General features: G+C 53.9%; 1 protein-coding gene across 1 annotated transcript; it reads right to left on the reverse strand.

Moving 5' to 3' along the window:
- Positions 1-4,536: 4,536 nt before the first annotated feature.
- KISS1 (KiSS-1 metastasis suppressor) lies at positions 4,537-10,383 on the reverse strand. Its single transcript, XM_038586427.1, has 3 exons — positions 6,718-10,383; positions 5,515-5,575; positions 4,537-5,423 (listed from the first exon to the last, which is right to left on the reverse strand). The coding sequence occupies exons 1-3, from the start codon at positions 7,020-7,022 to the stop codon at positions 4,842-4,844; spliced, it is 948 nt and encodes a 315-aa protein (XP_038442355.1). The 5' UTR covers positions 7,023-10,383; the 3' UTR covers positions 4,537-4,841.
- Positions 10,384-10,411: the final 28 nt, after the last annotated feature.

Raw genomic sequence — 10,411 nt, forward strand, 5'->3', positions numbered from 1 at the left:
TATGGATACGGATTCTCTTATGCCCCCTGTGGATATTAATTACAGACTAGGTGGTTTGGGGGTTTTTAAAAATTTTTTTTTCTCTGTTTTGTTTTTGGTTTGGCCTCCATCCAGATTGGAGTGCCCTAGAAATTCAGTATGCACAGTAGGCTCATACTGGTGCACCCCACTTTATTTTATTTTTAAAGATTTTGTTTATTTGACAGAGAGCACAAGTAAGGGAAGCAGGAGGCAGAGGGGAGAGGGAGAAGCAGGCTCCCTGCTGAGCAGGAAGCCCAATGCAAGGGTTTGATCCCAGGACCCCGGGATGGTGACCTGAGCCAAAAGCTCCCGCTTAACTGACTGAGCCACCCATGCGCCCCAAATTTCTCTTGTTTATAAGCCACCCAGTCTCTAGTATTTTGTTAGAGCAGCCCAGGTAGACAAAGACAGGCATGTCCAATATCAGTATCTGAGGCCTTCTCTATGGGGAGGGGACTCCTATTACCTACATCTGGGGAAAGAGATTTGGAATGGGGCTGGATAGACAAACTTATGAAGACTGTCACACAGTCCCTCTCTTTATAGCTACTCTCTTCAGCTCCATCCTCATTGTGCCTGTGTCACCGTGACTCGAGGTCTCCACTGTGTCCTTAAGGGATGAAACTCTAGTCCCTTCCCAGGGTGTAGGTAGCCTGGCTGCGTGGGCTGCGGAGACGGGGAGGAGACGTGGGAAGTCTTGGTTTTCCATATGCTGATTTCCAGCCAGCACCCCCTCCCCCTGCCATTCTAGTCCAGGATTCACCCCAGGACCTCCCAGGCCTGAGACTGTCCTGGCGTGCATCAGGAACCCCCTTTGCTGGCCTTGAGGCTGTAGTCTCCCTCATTCTGCCAAGCCCTTTGCCTAATTTTTGTCTTCAAAATCTGCTTGTCCTTTCTCATCTGTTGTGGCTTCCTCTCCCTTCTCTTTGTCCTTGAGAATTCATGCTGCTCTGCTCCTTTGGTGTTTTTCAGGGGCTTTGGGAGTAAGCAGCCAGCCATTTGTCAAAAGCGGTCCTTTCTAACATTTTGTAAAGGTAATACACTGAAAGGACAGTTGTTAAGACAAAATCGGCAGCTTTGGAGAAAACAGGATCAAACAAAACCTGAGAAGGTGGGATCCCTGGGTGGCGCAGCGGTTTAGCGCCTGCCTTTGGCCCAGGGCGCGATCCTGGAGACCCGGGATCGAATCCCACGTCGGGCTCCCAGTGCATGGAGCCTGCTTCTCCCTCTGCCTATGTCTCTGCCTCTCTCTCTCTCTGTGACTATCATAAATAAATAAAAATAATTAAAAAAAAAACCAAACCCTGAGAAGGTGGTGAACCTGGGGCTGTATGTCCTGACCCCAGCCCCCATCCCTGCTGGAGACACTCTGGGCTCTGGCGGCGGCTCTAAAATGGAAGTGGCCACAGAAGATGAGGAAGGCCGGGCCACCCTTTACTCCCTGTGACCAAGTCTGGACTGGGGAGGCTGCTTCCAGAGAGAGAAAACAGGGGCAAGATTCAGATGGTTGGCCCTTGACAGGAGTTTGGAGGTGGGGAGGCCTGCTTGGGCACCGGCAACCTCGCCTGTGTGCCTATTGAAGCAGACTGGAGAAGGATTGGCCTGGAACTACCCTGGTTGCCAGATGTACTTCCTAGGATAAATTGTTCAGGAAAAGGGGTAGCCTGACGCACGGTAGGGCCAGAGAGAAGGGAAAAAAGACCGTGGGGTGTAGGAAGACTGTGGTGTTTGGAGTGAAACTGGAGGGGGCAGGCCTTGGCTCTGGAACTTTTTTGCTGTGTGACCTTGGACATGCCACTCATCCTCCCCAAGCCTCAATTTTTCTCTTGCCCAACGGGGATGATACTGCTCACCTCCTGCAGCTGTTGTGAGGATGAAGTGGGGCAGTTTAGCACACTGCGGATACTGCGGATACTCCTGTACTTCACGTCAGTATGTTAAGAGTAGTCCTAGAGGCAAGAATGTCCCTGCCTCCCTATTCTGTTCCACCAGGGTGTGAGACCAACTGCCTGCTATTCTAACAGACTCCCCCAAAGGGGTGGGGTTTGGGAAGAGACCCTCCTGCATTCCCTTCCTCAAGTGAGGGATACCCAGGCCTTTCAGATTAGGATTATTCATCCCCTGGGGACTGTCCAGAGATTGCAGGAAGGAGTGGGTCTGAGTGCCCCTAGGCAGCCTTACCTTTGTGTCTCTGGACTCCCGTGTCCTAGCTACCTGAGCTCACCCAGAAAGTCTGGATAGGCAAATAGGATCCCCCGGGTCCAGGAATGTTTCTAGCCCCTCACAGCCTCCAGCCTGCCCTGAACCTTCTCTCCAATCTAGGGAGCAGTCAGGCTGGGAACCCCATGAAACCAAAGATCCTTTTTGCCCAAGATACAGAGCTGTAAAGCCTGGCATCTTCCTGGGGCAAGAAGCATAGGACCCAGCCCCCCTCCTGCTGCCTGCTGAAGCAGGCCCTCTAGATCAGCTAGAACAGACATCCTCGAGGGCACTTGGGTAGCAGTGGGGGCTGATAAATCCTGAACTGTAGTTAGAGGGACCCATGCACACACAGGGTCACACAGACACATGTGTATGACCATCACTCACACAGACAGGCTTGCTTTTTAGAAGGACCCTGTCCCTGAAGCAGCACTCATGTGCATGCACACACACACACACACACACACACACACACACGCACGTACTCCTATCTTCCATCTGCCTAAACTCAAGGCTGTGAGGAAGGGTTTGGGGGATCGCAGGGAATTTTGTAAAACTGGGCTGCCTAAGAGCACATTTCAGAGACCCCCTCATCCTCTTCCCAGCCACAGTCTTCATCAGAGAAAGGATTGGGTTCAGGGAGTAGAATAACTCACTTATCAAATAGGTATGGAGTTTGACTCCTCTCTCAGAGGCACAGAGCCGCACCCTTAGGCTGTTTGGGAGAGGAAGCACCTTCCAAATATCAACAGCAGCCCCCTGTCATGCCATGCTTTGACATGAGCTCACAGTAGTAGCGATAATTTGAAAGATCCTGGAAGACGGCTTCAGGGTAGAGATGGGGGTGGGGCACGTTGTCCCGTTCCCATGGCAGCCTATCTCATTGCCATAGCAACATGTCTGGCCTCCATTCAGTGGAGTCTTGGTTTCTGTAATGGGTGGAACGCTGTGGCACTTCACGGGATGGCGGTGGCCCCATAATCCTTCTGGGAAAGAACATTTCTATCCTAGACCAAGCAGGGTAGGAGTAGCTGCAGGCTGCCAAATAGGACTGGCTTTTCCTGTAGGCAGAGGGGTGGATTTACTCTCAGTTTCCCTACCGACAAGCCTCTACTTACTACAGCAATCAACTCCCCAGCTATTGGGGATCTCCAAGAATGCCCCACAAGGCAGACTGATCTTTCCTGACTTCCAGCATGGCTGACTCAGATGGAACCCTTCCCTCTCAGGTGTGACAATGACGTGGGGGAGCCAGGTGCTGGTGTCAGGAGACTCTTAGGCTTACGATTCATGGCTGTGTGTCTTCAGGGAGTTATGGATCGCTCAGGGCTCTCACCTGTGAAATGGGGCTTCGACATGCCCAGCCCTCTGGGTGATTTCAAGGATGCAGATAAGTAAGGAATTGGACCCATTCAGGGCTTTCCCTGGGACAGGGGGATGGATGACCCCGGCCACTGCTGACACTCCTTGCATGCATCAGGGCCTTGGGTCTGAGCGCTCTAGCAGAAGTCTGACTGTGGGGCTTCTGTGATCTTTAAACTTCAGTGGACAGGGCAGAGTTTGGCATCGAATTCTAGATCAAGCTGTCCAACTGGCTGTAAGCTTCCCGAGGAAAGGGAAGGGTACTGAAGCTGTCTCCCCTGGGCCTAGATCAGTGCAACTCAGAGCATGCGCTGCGGCTCATGCCCGTCTGCAAAATGTTGTAAGCTGTGGGCAATGAGAGAAGCCTAGGAATTAAGAGAACAGCTTCAGAAATTTTAATAGAGGGCGCCTGGGTGGCTCAGTCCTAGGCATCCCCTCGGGTTAGGATCCTGGGCTCCCCTGGGTGGCGCAGCGGTTTAGCGCCTGCCTTTGGCCCAGGGCGCAATCCTGAAGATTCGGGATCAAATCCCACGTCAGGCTCCCGGTGCATGGAGCCTGCTTCTCCCTCTGCCTGTGTCTCTGCCTCTCTCTCTCACTGTGTGCCTATCATAAGTAAATAAAAATTAAAAAAAAAAAAAAAAAAGGATCCTGGGTTCCTGGGATGGAATGCCTTTAGGTTCCCTACTGGGCGGGGAGTCTGCTTCTCCCTCTGCCCTTGTCCCCTGCTCATGATTCTCTCATTCTCTCAGATAAATAAATGCAATCCTTTTTTAAAAATGAAATTTCAATAGAAATCTGATATTGCTGAAACACCAGAGCAGCATCCAGTTTGGGTTTCACTTTAGTCATTTTTAAAATGTTCGGTTTTTTAGTGATTGTGCGTGTGTTTGTAAGAATTGATCTGCCCCAGACTGGGGGAAAACAACCGGGTCCTTCACATCTCCAGTTTGAGACTGTATTTATTTGAGAGCGAGTGAGTGGCAGAGGGAGGCCCACGCAGGGCTGGATCCTAGGACCCTGGGATCACAACCTGGGCAGAGTGCAGAGGCCCACGGGGCTGAGCCACGCAGGCAGGCATCGCAACACATCGCTAGTTGGAAAAGCACTGTTACCTCTGCTTGGTAACACTAAAAGCCATTTTAAAGCCATGGAAAGAGCCAAAAGAGGGTAGAATGAGAGCGGTCTCGTCTGTGCTGCTTGCAAAAGTCAGCCCCAGGTCGCACTCCGGGTGTGTCGCAGCATTCCTTTATGTCTCTTCAGGACCGCAGCCCCAGGCCCCAGCCCACCGGGACCCTGAGCCTGGGGCTTGGGGTTCCCCCGCGCAGCCCCGGGGTCGCGGCCCGCCGCCTGCCGTAGCGCAGGCCGAAGACGTTCCAGTTGTAGGCGGGCAGGTCCGCGCCCCGGCGGGCGGGCATCAGGTGGCGCTGGGGGGCGCGCGGCGGGCTCCGCTCCCAGGGGGCCGGGAGGGCCTGGGCTCCCAGCCGCTGGCCTAGGGGAGAGCCACGCAGAGGCTGCGGTGAGGCGGCGCCCGGGCAAGGCTCAGGAAGTCTGCTCCATCCCTTCCCCGCCCGCCTCGACCAGGAGGGCACAGGGCCCCAGGCCCCGCACCACCCCACCACCCGCAGGAGCATCCTGGCCCGGACGGTGAGGCCACTGGCTCCTCTCTCTTTCAACATAGCTTCGGTCTCAAGGGTTCTCCACAATGATCTGAAATATCTTTTCTGTGGCATGACTTCCCTCTTGGAGGCGAACAGGGTAGAGGTTGGAAATAAGCCTGCAGTATTTGCTGGACACTCAGCTTTACTGCTCTTCCTGGCTCCTTGCCTGTCCCGGCCTCTCTGCATCAGGCTCCCCCACGGGACTGCGCTCCCTGGGGCGGGGCAGAGCCAGGTTCATGCAGCTCCATCTCTGAGTTCTTGAAACAGTGACCTGAATGTAGTAGGGCCTCAAATGCTTATTAAATATGTCAAACCAGATGAAAAGCTTGCAGCTACAGAAACGAGAATAGAACTAGGAACACTGTGCCCCACACCCGGCAACAATGACTGTGGCCCCTAATAAGCTACAAAAGGACTCGGTGAAGAATAGGAAATGATCTGGGTCACCCTAACCTGCTCACCTCCCCACTGTAGGTATAATCTCTTTCCTTCCCGCTGGGGGCTAACAAGACTAATTTGGAAGGCACTTCATATGCAAAAGGCTTGTTAAATTCACTATAATTTTTGGCAGTAAAATAGTGCAACTAGCTCTGAGTAGACAAGAACCCCAGCCAATTGTGGCACGAGATTAGTGGAAATGAGGCCTGCTGTGTGAGTGGGTGTGTGTTGAGGGGGGGTAGTTGGCTTTGAGCCTGCCCCTCAGGGCCTTGGCATACTTTGCAGGAGTGTGGGCATGGTTCAGAATTATTGCTAATCTCCTAGAATGCCCCTCCAGCCTGCTTAGGGCCAGGGAGGGATGACGAGGGGGGTGTGTGTATTCTCTTTGCTCTGGGATAGCTTATGGGCTTGACGATTCCTATGGGTAGAGGGTATGCTCCGAGTTGCATACCTAGAGGAACTGTGGGCCAGAGAGGCAAAGCTACAAGCTAGTTTGCCTAGGATCTGCCCTTTGGTTTAGGTCGTTTTGTTTTTTTTTTTTTTCCAATTTCCCCAGAAAGGGTCTGAGATTACTGATAAAAGAAACATGCATAGGGATCCCTGGGTGGCGCAGCGGTTTAGCACCTGTCTTTGGCCCAAGGCGCGATCCTGGAGACCCAGGATCGAATCCCACATCGGGCTCCCGGTGCATGGAGCCTGCTTCTCCCTCTGCCTGTGTCTCTGCCTCTCTCTCTCTCTCTCTCTGTGACTATCATAAATAAATAAAAAAAAATTTAAAAAAATAAAAAAAATAAAGAAACGTGCATAGTAAATTCCTTCCCAAGGGATCTGCTCAGACAGGTGGTTGGCGTAGAGCAGAGAAAACACAGTGTGAGAAGACCACGAAGGAGCTACGAAGGTTTAGGTTAACAAGCACCTAAACCTAGGTGAGCTCACTGATGTCCATAAGGAGCAGTAAGCCATCCCTTACCTGCAAGATTAATGGGGCCCCTAAATAACTTGCATGTACTAGCCTTAAATGCAGTGTTAAACTCACATCAACAGACTAGCCTCACTTTGAAAAATATGGTAACCCTCATTTTCTAACAACTCATGTGCTCCCTCCCATCCTCTCCCCAGAAAATGCATACCTGCAGGTCCAGGAGTCTCCATGGGTGCCACCTTTTCTAATGTCTCCCTGAAGGAAGTGGCACAGAGGAGAAGCATTAGCTGCCAAGAAACCAGGGAGTTCATCCTGGTGAGATGATGCAGGTGCTGGCAGTGTCCTGAGGCTGAGACGGAGGGAGAGAGAATTAAGTCAGGTGCACGGTGTGGGCTGGGGGCTGGGGCAGAGCCCAGCATGGAGAGGAAAGCGCCCGAGTGGGGGGCAGTGTGTGGCAGTGAGGAGGAGGGAGTGAAGGCAAGCAGGGCAAGGCGTTCCACTGGGCAAGTGCCCTGAGGTCCGGATATTTTCGGGGTAGGGGTGGGGCGCTGGGAGCTCCGTGCTGGGCCCTGTACATATCCTGGACTTCAGTGACCAACCCTCCTGTTAGACCGCACCTTCCTGAACCTGGCCCAGCTCCCTCCTGCTGCAAAAGACACTTCAGTCCTTTCCTATTTCAAGAAAAAAAGGAAAAAAGAGGCAAGCGTCGTGTTCTTTTTCATAACCCTTGAGGACTGTCGTTAAATTGTCTTATTGTCTGTAATACAAGGAAGAGAAAAAACTTTCCCTGATTTATCCGGTCAATTGTCTCCTTGTTCTATTCAGCGCGGGCTCCAAGAAGATTGGATCGACCTCCTGCTTTGGGCTGCTGCCGTGGGAGCTGCTTACCCTGACTCTCACTACATCCCCTTTGCCTTCCCTCTTGGGCCCCGCCCCCACCCCAGCTGCCTCCCAAGTTGAATTTCTCTTTGAAAAAAGTCGTCAGGCACTTTGAGATTGTCCAACAAACATGAGTAAAGACCAACTGATGGGGAGGCAGGTCCAAAGGCTGGACAAAAAGGATGCGGGCCAGAGCCACTGTGGTCCAGGAGGGCAAGTGGGGGAGGGTGGGGCTCTCATGGATGCTCATCAGCTGCTAATGATTGCTCAGCCCTGTCCATACCTTTGTTCTTGCCCCTACCACCATTCCTCTCCAGGACCTGGGCACGGGGCAGAGAAGAAGACTGTCCAAATAGGATCAAGAACACTCAAATCTGGCCCCAGCTCTGGTCCCCTCTCTGTGGGATGTGAGAAAGTCACCCCCATCTCTGGATCATATTGCTCCTCTGTGAAATAAGAGCATTGTGTCAGACTGGCCACCGACTATCCCCTCAGATAGTCTCTTTTCCTTACAGACTTTGATTCTGTGACCCTGAAACCCAGACAAGGCTTTCTGCACTCAAGGAGGAAAGGCGGGCTCAGTCTGTTAGAGCATGAAACCATTTGTTTTATGGCTTCAAACCATGGGAGCGCAGGGTCCAGGTCAGTTCGGAGATCATTCCTGATCCCAGCGCCAACTAGGAGCTCTGCTAGGCGCTAGGGGCCCAGGCTACTAGGACACAGCCTTGCTTGTTCCCAGCCCCTCCCCAAGACGTAGCTCAAGAAATTGAGTCGTCTTAGGTGACCGTTTCACAGTAACACCGGCAGCGATAGGCTGGAGGCGTCGGGTACCCAGGGAGCTCTGAGAGCCCATGGGAGCTCTTCCTGGAGCGGGGGCAGGTGGGTTTGAGCTGAGTTTCTGAGCCCTGGTCAGCCGCATGAATACAAGGATTAGGAAGGCGTTTCCAACAGGGGCTGGGCGTGGAGGGGACCCACAGGCCCCGCAGCCTGCCGGAGGGCAGAGCTTCGCTGGAGAGAAAGAGAGCAGTGAGGTGGAGGAGTGCCTCACGCCAGAGTAGGCTGAGCCCGGGGGAATGTGCGTTGCATGGCAGGTGGAGCACCACGGCTGCTCTGCGGGAGCAGGGGGGGCGAAGGGGGGCAGGCTGTGTGGTTCCAGGTTAGGGTCCTTGCAAGCTCTTCCCACCCGTAGCACCTCCTCCTCAGAGATACCCAGGTGAGAACACACACACACACACACACACACACACACACACACACCCATCCCCCCAAGTCTTAGTTTACTTTCTAGCGCAGAAGCATCTAGCACACGTGCTAGAGTTGAACTGTTTGGAAAAGACCCATCGACTTTCAGAGAGGCTGGTCTGCTGTGGACAATTCTGGCGCTCCCGGCCCAGGCTTTAGACCTAGTGAGCAATAGATTCCAGGTGTGGGGGGAAAGGTTGTGAAGGGAGGCGGCTTCCTTCCTGGGGCACCTCCCGGTCTTTAGTGGGGGGTAGGGGGGGGCTAGTGTGTAGGGGCTCTTCTGTTAGCTTTGTACTTGCCGTCTAGAAGTTGGGGGAACTTCTCAGAGGAGTCCTATGGAGCCCCTGAGCCCTGAGGGTTCCCCAGCTCCCTCCAGAAGCTCCTGTGCCTCTGATCCCAGCCAGAGCTCACTCACTGCTTTTATTCCTTCCACAGTAAGGGATCCCCAAGGTCCTGGTTTGATAGATGCCAGTCAGGCTATTCACTGAGACATCCCAGATTAATCTGGCCAACCCGATAATCAGGAAAGATCAGCACCCCCTTTGCCTACCCAGGATGTGTCTGTCAGTCTTAGAACTAAATTCCAGCTCCCGTGCAGGGAGCCTCCCTGGGGCTGGGCAGACCCCCCTCCAGTGTGGGTGCCCCCATGCGCCTACCTTGGCTCTGTCCAGCGGGGTCAGAGCTCCGTGGGGTCTCCAGGTGCTCCTGGGGTCGGTGAACACCCACAGACAGGGGAGCTGGGCTCACCAGTGGTCTGATCGCGTCCCTCTTATAGAGCCCAAGGGTGACGTCTCCAGGCACAGGCCCACCGCTCCTCCTCCTCCCCCTCAGGCCCCTCGGAGAGCACAGCGTTGCCTGCCTCCCACCGCCTGGCTCTCAGGACTGAAATAAGCCTCTTTCTCTCCCTCCAGAAACCCCTCAGGGCTGGTTTTCTGATTCCCACCTGTCTTTCCATCCTCCTCACCCCCTCACCCCAGACCCACTTAGCTGGAGACCCATTCTGCCCCACAGGACAGGAAAATGGACTATTTGAGGGGGAGAGGTGGGGGCTGTTGCTCTCCCCACCAGAGGTGCAAGTACCCGTGAGAAGGGAAGAAGGGAGCCCATGAAGGGGACAAAGGGGAGGGAAAGGCGGGTCTGACCTGGGGGGGAGGGGCTAGGGAACCAAAATAAAGTGGCGGCTCCAGCAGGTGGGTGTACCTGGGAAATGCTGAGAACCCAGAGCCGACTTTCGGGTACAGCACCTGACACTGCTGCTCCTGGGCCCCGCAATCTCTGCAGACCTTGCTTGGAAGGCAGCCACGGGGCTTTCCTTTGTGCCTTCGGCACCCGCTCCTGTCCTTCGTGTAGACACAGATGTTTACTAAGTGTGTCACTGCAAGGTACTCTGGTCTCCTTCCTGGGCCTGCAAGAACACTCTTTACCCTGGGCCGAGGGGTTCCCCAGGAGTGAGGATGTCCCCTCCATCAGTCTTGGGCTCTTTGAAGGCAGGGGCTATGTCTGCACCTTCAGACAGGAAGCTCTCTCACGTGGGTGCCACCTGGGGGCGGGGGTGTTATGCAGACAGCCAGTTAATTAATGGTTGAGTAGTGTTTCCCACCAGTATGCAGGCTTGATACCCATCACTTGTCTGATGCCCGTGGCTTAACAGGGTTTACACACATATTATCTCGCTCATTAAGCCTGT

Source organism: Canis lupus, chromosome 38, assembly GCF_011100685.1.
Source record: "Canis lupus familiaris isolate Mischka breed German Shepherd chromosome 38, alternate assembly UU_Cfam_GSD_1.0, whole genome shotgun sequence".
NCBI lineage: Eukaryota > Metazoa > Chordata > Mammalia > Carnivora > Canidae > Canis > Canis lupus.

Excerpts from the sequence above, each read along its gene's own strand:
- KISS1 (XM_038586427.1), bottom strand. The coding sequence starts at position 7,022 with ATGCTGGGCTCTGCCCCAGCCCCCAGCCCACACCGTGCACCTGACTTA. Across the intron at positions 5,576-6,717 it reads AGTGAGGCTAGTCTGTTGAT|CTGCAAGCTTTTCATCTGGT; the intron begins GTGAGTTTAACA and ends TCGTTTCTGTAG. Across the intron at positions 5,424-5,514 it reads TGAGGCCCTACTACATTCAG|AGAGGCCGGGACAGGCAAGG; the intron begins GTCACTGTTTCA and ends AGCCTGATGCAG.